Source organism: Eurosta solidaginis, chromosome 4 (genome assembly GCF_040869045.1).
Source record: "Eurosta solidaginis isolate ZX-2024a chromosome 4, ASM4086904v1, whole genome shotgun sequence".
In the NCBI taxonomy this organism is placed as follows: domain Eukaryota; kingdom Metazoa; phylum Arthropoda; class Insecta; order Diptera; family Tephritidae; genus Eurosta; species Eurosta solidaginis.
This window is the reverse complement of record NC_090322.1, coordinates 741,489-761,114: the sequence shown is the minus strand read 5'-3', so window position 1 is coordinate 761,114 and position 19,626 is coordinate 741,489. Positions and strand designations below refer to the sequence as shown.

The following is a 19,626-nucleotide window of genomic DNA, read 5'->3' as shown; positions in this document are numbered from 1 at the left end:
AGGGGGTCAGAATATACCCGCGGTAGGTATGCCTGTCGTAAGAGGCGACTAAAATACCAGATTCAAGGGGCTGTGTAGCGCAACCCTTCAGGTTGTCATCGTAATATACAGCTTCTCCAAACCCAATTGTCAACCTCACCTATCCGCGGCGAATCCTGTTTCACTAACAGACGAGGCTGTGGCGACCCCAAGCTCCTCATGGAACTTGGGGGGTGTAGGGTTATATTTATATTCAACTTTAGATGTACCTACTTTAAATAAATTGAATTTTTTTGTTCTTGTTAATTTTTATTTTTCAATTGTAAAATATTGTCTTTCAAAAATTTTCATTCGGTTGAAATATTTAAAAACGTTTTGTAACATACTTTTAGGAGCGGTTAAATAAAAATATTTTATAAAAATAAATAGTGCTTATTATTAAATAGTGATTTATATATTAAATACTACATTGGCGATCTAGCCAGCCAAACATAAAAACCGTCCTTCAAAAACAACGAATCAAATTTTAATTCTTGTATGCTGTATGAAATAATAACGCCACCAGTTGATGTTCAGTAAAAATCGATTTATTCTCTTCCTAGTTATATATTATGCGATTGGAAACCATATTGACTTCCGAAAACGATACCATAGTTCTGTTTACTATATCCAACTTATTACGTTTTTATCAGCAAACTCTTAAACAAATTGTTAAAGGTGGTGCACTTGAACAAACTTTAATTGATTTACAAAAGACCAGCGAAGAGATTTATTTAAATTCACTTTCAAATAAAGTGCGTAACATCTTGCAACGTCCAGCTCTAACTCGCTAAAAGTTTTGTAATTCGTACCTTTAAACTAGTGTGAAGTGTCCTCACTACTCGAAGAATTATCTGAAAAACAAGTTGAAAATATATACCAAATATATCGTGAACATCACAAGAGCCCTCTCTAACGCGTATTTGACGTAGACGTGGTGGTCCAAAAACTAGATTCACTTCTATAAAATTAGTTTATTTTCAACTGCACGACGTCGTCTTCGTCGTATTTTTGGATTGTCATTATTTCAGGCGTTACCGCTGCATCATTAACATCAGCCTTTCAATCAAACATTGCAAGAGCAACAACAACAAAAGCTAAAAATACAAAACAATTAAAGCCATTGCACAATACATTGTCTAATTTCATCAATCAATTTTAAAGCCATTGCACAATACATTGTCCAATTTCATCAATCAATTTTAAAGCCATTGCACAATACATTGTCTAAATTCATCAATCAATTTTAAAACCATTGCGACAAATATTTGGTGAGCTGTATCTAGTATTAATATTATTTATATATATCTGTATATGTATCAAAATAGATTAATAATTTGGGTTTTATAAACGCTCCTTTCCGGACATTTTTATTTCTTCCTATAATATAATTTTTGTAGTTATTTCTATTAACAATGTTTCATTCACCATCAAATAATACACGTACATCTACACCACGAAATCAAGTAAACGATTCACTTATTGATTTGGATAATGAAAATTATCAAAATGATTTACCAAATCCATATGTGAATCAAAATAATGAAATTTTTGCTACATCGGTAAAACTTCCCCAATTTTGGACTAATTGCCCTGAAGCATGGTTCATCCATGCTGAAATGCAATTTAGTCGAAAGAACATTACTCAGGAAGGGACAAAATATGAATATGTCATAACTGCACTTCCACAGGATGTAATTATGACAATTCTTGATTTTATTCAAAATCCTCCTGAAAATGACAAATTTTCTGCATTAAAGAAAATTTTAATTGAACGGCACTCATTAAGTGAGAATGCCAAATTAGATCGAGTGTTATCCGATTCAGAAATGGGAGATCGTAAACCTTCTGAGTTTTATCGGTCTCTAGTGCTACTCTCTGGAAACAATTTTAGCAAAGAAATTCTTAAAAAGCTTGGGATAAGGAAGTTGCCCAAAAATTTAAGTATTATTCTTACTAGGTCGAATTTGAATGAAATAAGTGAATTAGTTAAATTAGCCGATAATATTTGGGAAGTTTATAATAAAAATGAAATAGCCTCAGTTAGTAATTTTCCAAATTCTAAAAGCGAAAATGCAATTATTTCAAATTTGGTTCAAACAACTAACATGATGTGCAAAAATTTTGAAAAATTGTCATTAGAGATCAGTGAAATTAAAAATCAGATGAGTCAAAATTATTCAAGGTCCCGATCTTTTAGTAGGAATCGTTTTAGAAGTCCTTCTAGATATCGATCAAAGTCTCGTGACAACCCAAATTGGCTCTGTAGGTATCATTATAAGTTTGGTAAGCAGGCTTTGAAGTGCGAACAACCATGTGCTTTTAAAAATAATAGTTCGTCAAACTAAAGTTATCCGTTGTTACGGCGACAAACAACGGACATTTAGACACCTTTACACGTCGCTTATTTATTTTTGATAAAACAAACAAACTTAATTTTTTAATAGATAGTGGAGCAGAAATTTCAGTGCTTCCGGTTTCAAAATCTTCAAGTTCGAAAAAGTCATCAGATATTATTTTAACTGCAGCTAACGGTTCAACGATTTCGACATACGGTAAAAAACTTTTAAATATTAATTTAGGACTGCGTCGCGAATTTCCGTTCACGTTTTTAATAGCGGATATAGCTAAACCAATTATCGGTGCTGATTTTTTGTGTAAATATGGTCTCTTAGTTGATTTTAAACGCAAATGCTTAGTAGATCCGATAACAAGTCTTTCAGTTAACACAATTTCATGTGTTTGTAATGTTTCGCTACCAAAAGTTTTCGCTGTTGATAACAAATTTACAAAGTTACTAAAAGAATTTCCTTCTTTATTTTCTGAACCAGATTATTCACAACCAGTTAGACATACAACAGTTCACAGATTAGTCACTGAAGGAAATTTGCCATTTTCTAAACCAAGACGTTTAGACCCCATTAAATTCAAAGTAGCTAAAACTGAATTCGATTTTTTAGTAAAGACAGGGATATGTAGTCCTTCTAATTCAGCAGTAGCATCTCCTTTACATCTTGTACCCAAGAAGGAGTTAAATGACTGGCGTCCTTGTGGAGATTTTAGAAGATTAAATGTCGTAACAGTTCCTGATCGTTATCCTTTGCCCCATGTTCATGACTTCAACATGAATCTAAGAAATAAGAAAATATTTTCAAAATTAGATTTGGTAAGAGCTTATCACCAAATTCCAATGGCAGAAGAGGATATCTATAAAACTGCAATCACTACGTCTTTTGGCATGTTTGAATTTGTACGAATGCCTTTCGGGCTTAGGAACTCCGCGCAAACTTTTCAACGATTTATTAATGAAGTAGTTAATGATTTAGACTTTGTTTTTACATATATTGATGATCTCTTAGTGGCAAGCGAAAATGAGGAACAACATTTCAAAGATCTTCGCGTACTATTTCAGCGTCTAACGGGGTACGGTTTAAATATAAAACCAAGTAAATGTACTTTTGGCGTCACAAATGTTGGCTTTTTAGGACATAATATTTCTGAAACGGGAATTAGACCCTCAGAAGAAAAAGTTTTAGCCATTCGAAATTTTGATCGTCCAAAATCTATTAAGCAGGCACAAAAATTTATTGGTATGGTTAATTATTACCATGGATATATACCAAAATTAGCAGAGTTTACGACAGTTATCAATGATTTAATTAATAGAACAAATAAGAAGCGAGACAAGATTTTAATTTTGGACGATACATCTAATAAAGCTTTCGAATGCATTAAAGAAAAGTTTGCATCTGCGATATTGTTAAATCATTTTAACAAAGATGCAAAACTTTCTTTAAATGTAGATGCATCCAATACGGCAATAGGTGGTGTCATACATCAAACGTTTAATAATAAGTCAGAACCACTTGCATTCTTTTCAAAGAAATTGTCTCCATCCGAAATTAAATATAGTGCATTTGATAGGGAACTATTAGCTATTTATTTGAACATTAAACATTTTCGTTACCTTCTAGAAGGACGTGAATTTACAGTTTTCACAGATCACAAGCCTCTTGTATTTGCTTTAAATTCAAAAACAGAACGCAGTCCAAGACAGACTAGACATATGGAATTCATTGCTCAGTTTACAAATGACATTAGGTATATTAAAGGACAAGAAAATGTTGTAGCTGATACATTATTTCGTGTGTTTGAAGTAGAAGCGATTAATAATTCGGACATTAATTTAAAAATTTTACAAAGTGAACAACAACAAGACAGTGAATTAAGCAAACTTACCTCAGAGCAAACATTTTTAAATTTGAAACTAATAAAAATTCCTGTTCTTAACTTTAATATATGGTGCGAAGTGTCAGGAGAAAATCCTAGGCCTTTCATTCCAAACAATTTAAGAAAAATAATATTTGATATGTTACATGGGATTTCACATCCTGGTAGTAGAGCTACACGTCGTTTGATAGTTAAGAAATATTTTTGGCCTAAAATGAATAAAGATATTAATACTTGGTCTAAAGAATGTATAAGTTGTCAAAAATCGAAAGTACATCGTCATACAAAATCTCCAGTTATGAAAATTCCAATTCCAAAATCTAGATTTGAACACATTTACTTAGATATTGTTGGACCCTTACCTGTTTCAAAAGGATATCGTTACATATTAACTATAATTGATAGATTTACACGTTGGCCAGAGGCATTCGCACTAAGAGATATTTTGCAGTTACGGTTGTAAATAAATTTTTTAAAGAATATATTTCACGTTTTGGAGTTCCATTAGAAATAACAACAGATCAGGGATCTCAATTTACTTCAAACTTGTTTTCAGAATTAACGAAACTTCTTGGAAGTCATCAAATAACAACTTCTCCTTATCATCCCAAAGCTAATGGAATGATAGAACGTTTTCATAGACAGCTTAAATCTTCAATAATGGCTAGGAATGGATCCAGAGATTGGTATGAAGAGTTACCAATAGTACTTTGGGTTTGCGATCGATTTTTAAAGAAGATATTTCAGCAACACTGGCTGAAATGGTTTATGGACAAAATTTAAGATTACCTGGTGAATTATTTGTTTCAACTACAGAGAATATAACTTCAACGGATGTTTTAAGTAGTTTGCGTGAACATTTTAAAAATTTTAAATCAAATTTGGAACATCATCAAAATTGTAGTGGTATTTTTGTTCCAAAAGATTTAAAAGATTGTCATTTTGTTTTTGTACGTGTAATAAACAAACATTCCTTGCAACATCCGTATGAAGGTCCTTATAGAGTTATTGAAAAAGATATTAAAAATTTTAAAATTGAAATAAACAATGAAATTAAATCTATTCCTATTGATCGTTTAAAACCAGCAATGATTGATAAAATACAGATACCTAACACAAAAACAAAAAAGAAAGGTACTTTTAATTTATTTAACATTAAATCTCCGGAAGGGGGAGTATTGTAGGGTTATATTTATATTCAACTTTAAATGTACCTACTTTAAATAAATTGAATTTTTTTGTTCTTGTTAATTTTTATTTTTCAATTGTAAAATATTGTCTTTCAAAAATTTTCATTCGGTTGAAATATTTAAAAACGTTTTGTAACATACTTTTAGGAGCGGTTAAATAAAAATATTTTATAAAAATAAATAGTGCTTATTATTAAATAGTGATTTATATATTAAATACTACAGGGGGTGGGGAGGGAGGGATGGCCTGATGGTTTAATGTGGCCATATAATTCGTTCCCGAGATGGTCGGGCTAGCACCTTAATGGTGCTGTGTTACCGGAGCGTACCGGATCTGTATCCGGCAAAGGACCATCACATCGATAATACTCCCGAAAGCCTTCGGGGAGCAACCTTATCGCTACAACAACAACAACAACACTAAGATCAAGTCACAAACTTCAACACACACATGGTAGGCTAGAGGTTAAAGGCACTTGCAGTTATCGTGTTGACACGAAAAGGATATGATGAAGGATCGGTATGGGGGCCTATACATGCAATCCATCGCATCGCTGCACGGTGGGGTATTTGATCAATCTAGCTGGCCAAAATTAAAACCACAGTTATTTCTGTTCAAAAGGATATTGTCTCACTCCATTGTTATGAAAGGAAATATTTGACATTAAATTCACGGTGTCCGCGCAGAATTACTATGGATCGGGCCCCCGGTTATGGATGGATCGGGGATCATTTTTTGGCATTACATGAGATATGTGTGTCAATATGAGTATCAAACGAAAAGTATTTTACTCCGCATTTATTTTGACATTTTTAAGAAGGGTTGCCACCTCACCTTTTTTTAAATTTCTTCGTATATCTACTACCATCTCGGAAACGGATTAACCGATTTGAATCAAAGTTGGTACATCGATATAGTATTACATTTTAAGACTTTTTACCTAGGTGTTGCCACAGCGGATGTTTTCACAAGGTTGCCACCTTTTGCCAATAAGGGTATCAGTCTTCTACAAAATTGATCACCACTCAAAAAATCGCGGGTATGCGCAGCCGTTTTTGTTATTAAACTTTGAAACAAACACAAGCATATGTGTTGCCAAAAAATTACTGACATGATATGCTATGAAAAAAATATATCTATTTTTGTTTGCAAGGTTTTTACAAAATTTAATAAGGGAAAGTAGTAGCATTACAAGTAGAATAACTCAGTTACGGTATAAAAAATCTAACATAGATATGAATTAAAAACACATTTACCTGTCTTAAAAGAAAATGTAACTAGATTTGATAAAAGCTAAAGAAGTGAACAAGTATTTAAGTTAGAAGGGTATATTGCTTTGTAATCCAAAAATACATAGAACTGCACACAATTTTTATACAACTTTAGTTGTGCGCGGTTAGCTCCGTTGACGTTGCAGATGGGCTTTGTGGTATGTATACTATTCAGTGGACATCTAGGAACGTCAGGGAGAGTATTTAAAAAAATTGGAATATTTTGAAAATCTACTCTTGGCCAGCTAGATTGATCAAATACCCCACCGTGTGCTGTGTTTAATAAAAGTTTGTTACTTCATCTAAATTTTTCAATGAATTTTAAATAACAATAAAAAATATATGGTTTAATAAACTTTTCACTGTATTTCATATGTATATGTACTTACCTCATACACTTAAAAAAAATGAGCTCTACACTTGGATTCATTTGCATAACAAATTCAATTAAATATCATTTTTATTTGTTCTTCCTTTTTACAATTTATTAAGCTAAAGTGTGAAAAAAATTCGCTTTAGTATACATATGTATATGTGTATATGTATAGAGTATATACACACATATTTTGTATTTGTTAATATACTTATGTATATACTATATTATACTCCTTTTGTTTTTTTTTTTATCTATTTCTAGTAAAAATTATATAGAAATATAAATACGCAACTCTGAAAAAATAAAAAAGCGTCAATTATTTTAAATTTAAATAAAATTGAAGCCTCCTCATTTTTAAATTTATTTATTTTTCACAAATCGTGCCTATTTTTATGCGGATTTTAATTGTTATTTAAGAAACTATTGCTATAATTTTAGTTATTTTTCAGTTTAAATACTAAATGACATTTAAAATGTTATTGTGCTTTGATGATGACTTTCTTGTTTATTCAATATTTCTTTAATGAACTTCATTTAGCTAAACTCTTCATATATTTTTTTGGACTTTTGTTAATTAATGTATTATTTATTAATAGGTTTTGTAATTATTTCCAGATACCCAACGTAAACGTAGTATGTACATAAGTACATATTTAGAGGGTAGCGGAGGTACTCACATTTAGCTCATGAGAGACTTAAATATTCATTGAATACAATAATCATTGTGTATGAATAATAAAATATGAAAAACAATAAAAACGCGACATATGCACTTTTGTATGCAAGTGAAGCTTTTCGTGGTTTGATTGTTACCGTTAAGCAAAATAAAAACATTTATTCCGAAGAATATCTCTCGTTTTTTAATATTCTACAGGCTTTTCCTTCTTTCGAAAATGTTTGTAATTGATTTTATTCATGAATAATTTTAATTAAACTCAATATTAAGGAGATAACTGATTTTAATATAAAATTTTAGTGCGCAGCTAATTCTTAGTTTATCTTTTGTAATAACGGAATTTTCTTAATAAACATTTAATATTAGTAAATAAATATGTATGTGTACAAGTGTAGTCGCAACTCTAATATAGCCGGGGAAGGTGCTATAAAGAGTTCCTCGAAAAAAAAAGAAACAAATAAAAATATGTTGAATTTGCTGTATGAAATCTGTCTTTTATTTTCATCCGAAGGTTAGTTTTTAGCGCAGTTTTTAGTTGTATGGCACAAAATCATGGAGCTTGAGAGCTTAGTTACAGTTAAAAATAAAAAAATCAACTTAGTTATTAAATAAATTTGTCACTGTCAATATTTAGATAGCAATATTTATAACCAAATCCAATATGAGACACAGAAACGAAAAATAAATAAGAAACTATTCGAGAACGCTGTTCGCGAACGCGAACGAGACAACTGAGAGTATAAAAGCAGCGCAAGCTAAGGAACAGTCATTTAGTTTGACTTTAAAGCATTGTAAGTGAAGTACGCAAATAATTCTACTTTTATAAAATCTTAAGCCTCTTTGACAGTAGTTTAATTAAAATATTATAAAATATTCAGAAATTATTCTTACTGGTATGTGCGGCTTCATTAGAAAACGATTAAAACGGGTTACGCTAATTGGAAAGCGAGATAAAATTTAAAGTTTTCTGGAATATTTTTCAGAAAACCATTTACAACATAAATTCCTCGCCTTCATGATTTTGTACTTTATAAAAAAAGTAATTTAATTATGAAACATTACTCCGTTACATATTCGTCTACTAATAGCAAAAGCGTACTTAATACCTACGCTGCTTTATGGTTGTGAGGTTTACTCTAATTGTGACTATGTATGTAATAGGAAACTTAATGTTGTTTATAACAACATTGCTAGACACGTCTATGGGTTGAAAAGACTTGACCAAAAATTTCTTTCGATAACCTTATTAAACTTAAAACGCTCACTACGCTACATAAATTAATATATATGAAGGAACCTGACTATTTGTATCGGAGGCTAAATTTTCTCCAGTCGTCTAGATCTGTTCTCCTTACCCACTTCAGACATCGTATGTAATATCTGATCGCCAGTTCTTCATTACTTCCATACGTCTTTGGAACTCGCTCCCTTCTAGACTTAGGCTTATAAGCAATGCTCTGCTCTTCAATAAAGAATTAACAAGTTTCTATAATAACCTAGACAATTAAAATACTGATTTCTTCTAACAAATGTACTCTATCATTCGTTTATTTTATTTATTTACTATTTATTAAATATATTATTTATTGTAACCTTTTCTTAGCCATAGTCATTAGCTTTAAGTTTCAAGTTTAAATTGTTCCTATTTTATGCCTTTTACCGACTAGCACTGTAAAATAATTTTTGCCAAATTGTTGTGCTGGGATGAATTGCCTAATAAATACAAATACAAAATACAAACCGTTGCAGTAAATTGAGTGATAATAATTTACAAACCGTCTTGTTATACTTGAACAAGAAAAGGAACGGCTGTGTTTATACGTTTGTTCTGTTATTTTCAAAGGAACGTTGAACTTGTTGGAGAATTGAAACTCACTCTACATTATACTGATAGGGACCTTTAAGGTCTTGTTAACATGTCCAAAACTATTCTAACTTTATGAAAATGTTTTATTAGAGAAAGTTGTGGGCGAAAAAGTCAAATCCTGTGTGCGTCTATAAATCCGATAAACACCAAATTTTAGAGGTAAAATAGTTATGAAAAAATAAAGCTTTGCACGTCTGGCTGTTTGATGCTTATTTTAAGGCCCAGTTTGTCGTAGATACATAAACATACTAGATATATGGAGTTCACAATGCTTTCGACTAGTCATTTCACTCAGCATAGTAAGGAAATATAATCGGATATACATAAATGATTAATGTTCTTTGAGCCTCAGCTGTTTTGTGTTAAAAACAGTGAGGGATGTCGAACAAGCAATAATCTTTCATTCTTTCAGATAAGCACATTTGCAGAACATTATGTAAATTAAAGATTACAAACATTTCAAAAGATGGCCAAACCATGTGAATGTATTTATGATAGACACGTACATATCTTTTCGTTTAAGCTAATCTCAAGTTGTAAACTTTTTTGCTGGCGAACGTATAAATTGTATGATATTATTATGCACCTTAACTGATTAATAGTTTGGTAGGATTTTAGCGTATATGTTTGTTTTTGTTTTTGTTTTGAATTTATATAAGTATTAAATTTAAGTTTTCTTTTGACCTGCGATACAAAAATATACATACATATTTAGTCCTGATAAATTATATAACATTGCACATTGCATGTTACTTCTTTTCTTATGCTTACAATGAGTACAATGACTTTGTGAGTGAATTACTCAGATTTCTTACTTTAAGTTAAGGACTGATAACAAATTAAGCAGTGTTTTATACTGAACCACTGCAATTATGTTATATAATAATTGAAAACAAACTAAAAAATCAAAGTAAGCTTCTCAAAATACTTTTGCATAAATACATACATCGTATATGTAAAATAAAATATAAATATACATATACTCATGTACATAGCGTCGATGTTGCTGCAAAACCATTTATCGACAAATTGAAAAATCTTCTAAGTACCACAAAATTTTAAGAGTGACAAATATTTGGTTCCATAAAATTCAAAAAATTATAACTATTTCGATATTCATGTTGTGAATTAACGTTTGAATTATATTTAGATTCCATAATCACTTTTTAGCTCTTATCAGCTAAGGTAGGCGGCCAATGGATAGAAAGGCGGGTATTTGTAAGTTTAAATGAACTAAATATCTATTATTGCATGCTAAGGAAAAAAAATTATTGAAGGGACATTCCATAGTGACGTGTTGGAAATTTTACCCGACATTGACTCAAATTTTAAGTAATTTCTCCTTAACTAGTTATTATATAAGTTTTGAAATTTTATCACTTAATAGTGAATACTCATTTTATAATGAAATTTATAATTTTAGTATGCAATTTGCACGAAAAGTTACCATTCTCCCGCTGTGTAAGTAAATGAATCCACTTTCCATTTTCAGTCCCACTAAAAAATACTTTTCAAAATTGGCTGTACCATAGGTTTCAATGAGAAACAAAGATATATTTTGTACTTTAATGTAATTTGTAATGCTAAAATAGAAAAAATAAAACACCTTTTTAGCTTGTGACAGGTGCGACAGATTGCATTGGAAGCAGATAAAATGTGATTAAAATTCAGCTGACTGCTTTGCTCTAACGTTTTATTATTTCTTTGATAAACAAAAAAGACTTAATAAATGGCATATCTAGAGGATTGGTATTTCTGCTAACGTTTCCCATGCATTAAAAGGCAGTCATTTAATTCCAGATTTTTTTTTCTGTGGAAATACGTTTTTCCATTCTCCTGAAAATTTGAAATGCCGCCAGATGAACGAAGAACGGTTTTGCATTTAGTCGATACGAGATTTTGCAATGCCATCGACGATATTTATTTATGCATTCATTCTTGTTGCATTATTTTTATTTAGGATTTGTTGTTGTTACTGTTGAAAACATTACCATTAAAATTCTTAGAGCTAAAGCCTTTTTTTCTTATTATTTATTTATGTCTTTTAATACAATTTTGCTAAATTTTATTAGAATATCTAACGCGATTTGATAACTATAGCTAAATACAAATTGTTGTTGCCATCAAATATACAAATGTCCTAAACACACAAACTATGGCATTTTTGAATTTACCTTTTTTATATACATACATTTTTTTTAGCTGATGTGAACGATGTTTTGTTAGTGTGTGTGTGTGAGTGCTTTATTAATTAAAATATGTATAATGTTCAAGTGTGAATCTAAATGCGGCCGAATTTACATGTCGCGTATGCATGTTGTTGTTTTTTTTTAAATATACTATATAATTTTTACAAATATATAAAGCTTAATGTTTTTTTTATGAAAAAAGCATTTTTTATTAACTCGATTTAGTTCTGCAGCAGATATTCGCGTTTGAATGTTATTTTTATTTAACTACTTAATTATATTTTATTTAGAATTAAACTTATCTTTTTTTTGCTTCATTTCCACGCTAATTAATGCATTTTGCCGCGCTCCTTTTGCGGTTTTACAAGTACTACTTTTTTCATGGCCATTACGTATGGAAACTGGAAAATTTTAACTGCAAACAGCGTTTGCCATTTCTCACTGTGTAAATTCCGCTAGAAGCATACAATTTTGCATTTTATTTTCAACCATTTTTTTTTCTCTTAACTTTTCAGTGTATTTTTCTCTGGCTGAGTTTTCGATGACGACTCTGGCAGCAGCAATGGGAATGATTTTAATTTTCAGATTTTTTTAAGTAATTTTCTCTCGCATCTTGAACATGATTTTTCGAAATTTCTATTTTTTTGTTGTTTTAAGTATGTATATAAACGGTATTCTGCTATTTTTACACACATCTATTGTCTTTTATTATTTATGGTTTTTAGATTTCATGTTCGTTAATTATGCTTATAGTGGTACTTAAATTTTCTTTTTATAATTCCATTGAATTACTTCATCTCGCCCGCCCCTCGAATTCCGCAGATTTTGCACCCAGTTGGTGGATTTTTGAACTTATTTTCTGTTTGTAGCAATTCGTAAACAGCATAAAAAACAATCAGCAAAGCAGTTTTGCTTTCAGGCTTACATAGATTGGCAGTAGCCAAAGCTTTTTTTTGTTTTGTTTTGTAATGGTACCGTTTTTTATTGTTACCGCTACAGTCGCAATAAAAACCAATAACAAATCTAGACAAATTATAAGTGATTCGTTTAAAGTTACAAGTTCTCGTTTCAGTTACAAAAGCAGCTGCAAAGCGATGCTATTAAATTAAAGAAAAATGTTACAAAAGAATCCCACATTTGTAGATGTTGTAGGTAGTATGTGTTGAAAATAATGCAAAAATGCTTATAAATAAAAACTATTCTTCGCACGACTCCTTTTCCCCATACATTCCGATTTGAGGTACATTTATACCCATTTGTCGTTATACAAGTTATCATTTTCATTCAGGGTTCGCTTCTTGTTATTTTCTAATTAGCCAATCTCGAATTATCGCTTTAAGTTTTTTACAGAACGCTTTGAGTAGCTGCGCAAAGCTTAGAAATGTTAGCTAAACTTTATTGTTTTCTAACGGTATGCGTGTATTTTTCCATATGAAAGTAAAACCCTTGCATAAAATTTTGTTATTTTTTTACTTTACTCTAATTCCAATATTTTTAGCGCTGGATATGAAAAGCTCTTACATCGCCGCCCTTTTGCCAGAAGCGTAAATGTGCATTTTTGCAATTTTGAGTTAAAGCGCTCACTGGATTAACCTTTGAATGTTATACATTGTAACTATTGAAATCCCGAGTTGCAAGCAAACTTTTTTACGGTCTATGTAAGATGAATATGAATTCCTTTTTTGTTTCTCGTAAAAGTAAACTCTAAAACTAGATTTTCCAACATTTTAAAACCTATATGCTTCTGACAAGAGGTCTGCGATACGTGCCAGATATATATTTTCAACAATTTTCTTAGCATTTTTGTTTGTTTAAAAACTAATGAGCGTAGATATCTTAAAGTATTATTCACAAGTGCACACTTAAAAGCTTTTAGCTATTTTCAAAGTAATGTATTTTGTAATTTTCAAACATTATCTTACATACATATACTTACATATAAATACAATTTATGTAATTATATTATGCTTCTGAGTTCGTGTCAAAAATATCATTATGAAATCCTCGAAAGCTCAAAAAAAGTATTGACAAAATTAAATCAAGCGTTTAAATTTTTTAATTTCAATCAAAATTATGAAATAAGGATTTGGCTAAGAACCAGAATATGATCGAGAAAACAAGCCACATTTGGAACATTTAATTTGGAAAAAGGGCGAAAAATAAGGCTGTCTTAGGTGCATATGTATTCTATATGTTTTTAATCCAAATTGTGTGGAACATTTTCAGGCGCGTTCAACAGAACTTTGATTTCTAACATTGCATTTTTAGCAGTTTAAACAAATGAATTTGCATGGAATATATCTAAATAATATTTTGTATATGCGTTAGCTTTTCCCTTGATAACTAAAACAATCTGTCGTAGCAGAGATATAATAAGAGAAGTCATTTCAATTTTTATTTGTAATGTACCTAATTGGCGGGTATTAGAAAATTGCCTTCTACATATTTTTAGGAAGTTTATATTAATATATATTGGGATTGTTAGGAAGAGGATGAATTGCTTAATTAATACGATCCTTTAAAACAATCAAAAATACCTCATGAAAATGTGTAGAAGCAATTCAAAATTACAGCTCAAATGGGACATCTTGTTCTATCTATCCTCTCTGGTCGTAGCAAATCGCTTAACAAATTTACTTGCAAACGAAATGAATAGCATTTTGAGTGTTATGAATAAAGGGCTTTGCCGCTTGACTTTTTTAGTTCCAACGATGACTGTACCAAAACGAACCCAGTAATAGGTTTGAGCATTTAATTATATTTATATATAAATCATTTTCACATTCCTTTTTGTAGCGTTTTTAAATTTAAAGAAGTATTTTTGCAGGAAATATCGCACATACTTAGTTGTTTGCTTTGTGTTTGTTAAAATTTTATTTTAATCAATGGCTTTGTTTGTTTTCGCCTGCCTTTTTATTATGAAGTTTATCCTTAGAATGTATACCGTGATACAATTGAATTAAAGTACTTCGCTTAACGTCTGGCTATAGACTATTTGTTTTATGAACTCATCTTTTAATCAATTTGGCAAAATATTTCTATTGCTGGTTTCATAATATTTATGTGTAATAATTATTCAAGAACTTTACAAGTATCCATGCTACCCATCTCCAAAATGTTACATGTGCTTCAATAAATATCAATTAATATCAGATGAAATTTGAGTATTTGTCAGTAAATGTGTGTTTCCATTAGGTCAAATGTTACGTCATTTCAATCAACATGGTCAGTATTGACTAAATAGTCTTAACCCTTTCACCACCGTGTTCGAAGTAGCGGTCTGACACAACATTGCACAAAATTAGTTGTAAAAAATTTATTTTTTTAAATGCATAAACTCATTAAAGTAATCAAAAACAGCTGTTCTTGAAACGAGAATATTCATGAAAACCACTTGCACACTTGCTTATTCAAATAGGGTGTAAATTACATAACCCCATAGTAGTGAAAAAGTTAATTAGAATAGCAGCTAGGTCGCCACCGAAATTGCAAATTTGACACCAAATAATAGATGTCAGTACCAATATTTCTTTGTTTCTTTGTAAACTGGCGGCCCTTTAACTTAATGCCGATGATTTCGACCATTTTGACCTATTGAAAACCAAGCATACGTATCTTAAAACGTCTTTAACTTAAAATTGTAGTGCATTAGGTTTCAGAGATGTGGCAGTAGGCTTTATATTACAATTTAATGAAATTGGCTTATTTAGTTTTTTTCTGTGTACTTTATGTTTCAATCGATAACACATAATATAAAAAATACTGAATTTTAAAAAGCAAAGGCAAATATACATTCGTAAACACAAACACCCTCTGACATAGATATACGACGCCCGAGTTTTGGAACACGTTTACATTAACTTTTCAGTGAAAATTCAAATGCCATTAGGAGGCGGCTCTGTTCCGCCAATTTGTAGGAAGATTTAAAAAAGGAACACCGATAAAATTGGAAGAAAAGCTCGGTCAAATCTCCTCGGAGGTCAAGTATTTGTTTGTTTTTGTTCATATTTGTTTAACTTTCATGTGTGTATGTATGTTGCTCTTTTATACCAAATAATTAAAAAAAATGTCGCATACGTACGGGTACCCGTCTTTTCTGGCGGTATGGAAAAAACATATGTTTAGTTGGTTTTTAATTAAACAACGTACTTGTTTTCAAATAATAATAAAGAAGTATTGAATTTAAAATAATATCGTCGCCCTCTAGCTAGAAACAAGAATGTGTAAAATTCCAAATGTTGGGTGATCTAGTTACTGATCTGGCCGGTCACATAGACTGAATGACTGACTGTCCACGGTGAGTCATCAAGTTGTAAAGTATACTGTATTCGAAGAATCCCTACATTTCTTCCTAATTTAGCCCTAAAAAAGGGTGTTTGTCACTCGGGATTTCAATATAATATGGTGTTTAAGCGACTTAAACTATGAACATTTTTCTTTCGTTTGTTTCATTGACCATTGAGTGCACTTGTAATTCTCAAGTGCTCGCCCGCAATAAATACATACAAAGCGGAAAGTAGGGTAGGGCCTATGCTGGCTTTTAAAATAATTTTGGAACAAAGTTCGAAATTCGGATTTTGCTTACTGAATTGTTTTTTTGTTTATGTGTGAAGCTTTTATATTATTAGAAAATATTAAATAGATATTGGACCCGGGTGTGACATAGTCCAGGGTGTACGTATTTGTACTGACACTAAATGTAGATTACATAATACTCATTTATCAATATCACATTTTTTTAAGTAATAAAGTAAGGTATTAGTTATAATTGTGGAGCTCCACAACAAAACGAAACAACTCCGTTATCAGTAATTTCGAGAAAATTGGTAAAGTTTATTTTGCAATTTATCCCTACTTAGTGAAATTTTTTTTTGATGTATAGAGTAGTTTACCGTGGGGTTACTTGTTTTAAGTTAATATGCTCCATTAGCCATAAGAAGCCGTTTAAAAAACAAAATGTTACGATAACGCAATAAAAGTCTTCACACAAACAAAGAATTTAATTTTTGGAAAATTCAAAATATTTGAAATCTAGACTTATATTTGAGTCTACTAAGCAGTAGTTCTAGATCATGGTTTAAAATTAACGTAAAAAAGGCTGAGATGTACTTTTTGACTCCCCGTTTTAAAATTTCGATATAAATCAGCATTAAAAGGCATTTTTTTTTAATTTTGGAAAGGTTAAGGTTTGCTGTAAACCTCCACAATCATACTTTTACGAATATATATTTAACATAGGTGAACTCTTTTCTCACTGCTAGAACCAATTAATATTAATAACAGCAACATTTTTAACAAATTTGATTTCTTTTTATCGTCTCTCTATATAAAATAAAGGAGAAATTAGAAAAGTAAATTAGTGAACATACTTTAAACGCGAAATATATAAAGACACAATTTTTGAAACTGCCATTATGTAAATATTTGGTGTTTGTACATTTCTGCCTTTCATGCTAAATTTCTTAAATCATAATTGATAGTTCGGAAAATGCCGCTATTTATACTGATGTGGTTCTTCTAGCTTTGTTTTTGTTTTTTCTTTAAAATTTTGGCTCTTTTCTATAGCTGTCGTTGCTCTTGAATGTGGCAGAAAATGATCGTTTGTTGATATGGATCAGTTCAGATTAGGGTGCATCTTGGAGAGGGGGGCGAGGCCTGGCTCAGACGTCTGCCGTTCTCGATGTTATACTCGGTGAGCGCGAGTGTATTACAACCTTATGGCCATTCTTTGTCACAAAGCCGTCACTTTCGACTAGCACAGCCGTTTGTCGTCCATTTTTACTAATTGATCCGGTACCACTTCCACCGCTGCCATTACCAGTTGGACTTCCGATGTCACCATTCCCTTCGATAACATTCGCATCGTTAGCATCTTTATCAGTTTCTCCATCAGCACCTAAATTATTATTTTCGCCATTGTCATCACCTCCATCACCTTCTGAGGTAAGGTTGGTATCGACGTTTTCTCCTGTTTCACCAGACATGCGTGCTTTGTACTTACGCCAGGCGTTCTGTATGAGACGTGCACAATATTCCTCCCTTTGTCGCCACAATGTTGATGACACAGGTTCGTGACCCTCAGCATCAGCTCTGGGAGCAATTTCCCCTATTTCTCCGGTATCCTCAATTGGATTACCTTTCCGGGCGAAAAAGTCTTTGGTTAATGCATCCAAAATATCTACACAATACATCAAATCTCCTCTACATATCGGTATATCCATAGATATGATTTTGTACTTATTTGGCTTATGTATTTGAAGAGGCGGTTCTAAAACATCCAGAAATTCAGACAGCTGATCATATCGTATATACTGTGTTCCCTCAGGATCGAACTGCTGCCAAATTTCGTAATACATATCATAATCATCATCGGTGAGACCTTCCTGCACGTCCTCGGTGGCCTGACTATAGTTTTCGAGAATGACAGCAATATACATATTAATAACTATTAAAAAGCTTATAACTAAGTATGATAGAAGAAACGTTATTCCAACTGTTGCTGAACCACAATTGCCCGGATAGCCCTTGTCGTTGTCGGGTGGATCGCAATTTTCCTCATTGATTATTGCATCTAAAACGCCATCCCAACCGGCTGAGGTAGACATCTGTGTTTCGCATTTCATTAACGCGGTTTACAGAGTCCAGGTTTTTGATCAAAATGGGTGATTTATTCAATGTGTCAGGTTGGCGAGGCAGTGAAAAAAGTTTAGAACAAGTGGATTTCATTAGTAAAAAAGATGATTGAAGCAAACAAACAACATGGCAGCAAAGTTCATTCAACTAATTTAACTTGTCCTAAAACATATTTATTTTCTAACTCAATACTATTTATGGTTATAATACATGTGTATTTTGTTATTTAACTATATTTATCTACGTAGCAGTTTAATGCACACTGTGCGAAAAGCTAAAAAGGCCAAAACTCAATATTTTTGTAATAAATAAAGTTTTAACACCGAGATGAAGAGTTGAAATACTGGCATGCATCAACTCGTATGTAATCGATATATAATCGAACGGCCCCATGCCTCAAAATTGGAACTTGAGTGTGCTCGTATCGCATATAAGAATCTATCTTGCATATTATGAGAAAGACTAAGGCAGCCAGCGAACTAATTGGATTTTTGTCGGTAAGACTCAATCATTATTATAATTTTTTGGCGTTGATATGCTTACGTGATTTTGACTGTTGCGTAACACAATACGGCAGCAATTTCGTTTTTGCGATAACTGATGCCAATTGGGGATTACAAAGCAGGTCAATTCCTCTTTTATTTCTTTCCCCCAACGCAGTGAAGGTATTTCCTGCGTAAACCTTATACAACGCATCACAACACAACCTTCCGTTGGTTTCACGGCAAGAATAATAAATTTTCCACAGCATTTTAATCTCGAATACTTCGTATACTTTTTTGAAAGTGAAACTTTTCTTTAAATTTTTATGCGGACATTGTTGTCAGTGCTAAAGCTTGTTCCCATATCGACCAAGCCCGTCACAATTTCGAGTTTATATCTGTCAACAGTGACGTGCAGGGGGTAAAAATCTTCTTATTATATAAATATAGCCTTAAAGAGACAGCAAATATGCATGAAAGTGAGTGACGTACACTAATGAGATGTCAGTTATAGGTCAAAGTTCGATACACATTGCACATTTTAGTCTGCTGACACTAAGGTGATTTCTGAATTCATAATATTTTGCATTAATGAGGATTTTCATAGTTTATTTGGCGATTGTTGTAAGAGCTTAATTAGATTGAAACGAGAAAATAGAATGAACTCAAATAAGGTACATAGAATTATGAACA

The 19,626-nt window shown here is 31.6% G+C and overlaps 1 protein-coding gene across 1 annotated transcript in view; it reads right to left on the bottom strand.

Annotated features, from left to right (window-relative positions):
* Positions 1 to 15,156: 15,156 nt before the first annotated feature.
* The window catches only part of para (paralytic), a 100,010-nt gene continuing 95,540 nt past the window's right edge, over positions 15,157 to 19,626 (bottom strand). Inside the window, exon 32 of the mRNA XM_067779276.1 lies at positions 15,157 to 18,423. Coding sequence (XP_067635377.1) covers positions 17,479 to 18,423 — 945 coding nt within the window. The 3' untranslated portion in view covers positions 15,157 to 17,478. The remainder of the gene's footprint in view (positions 18,424 to 19,626) is intronic.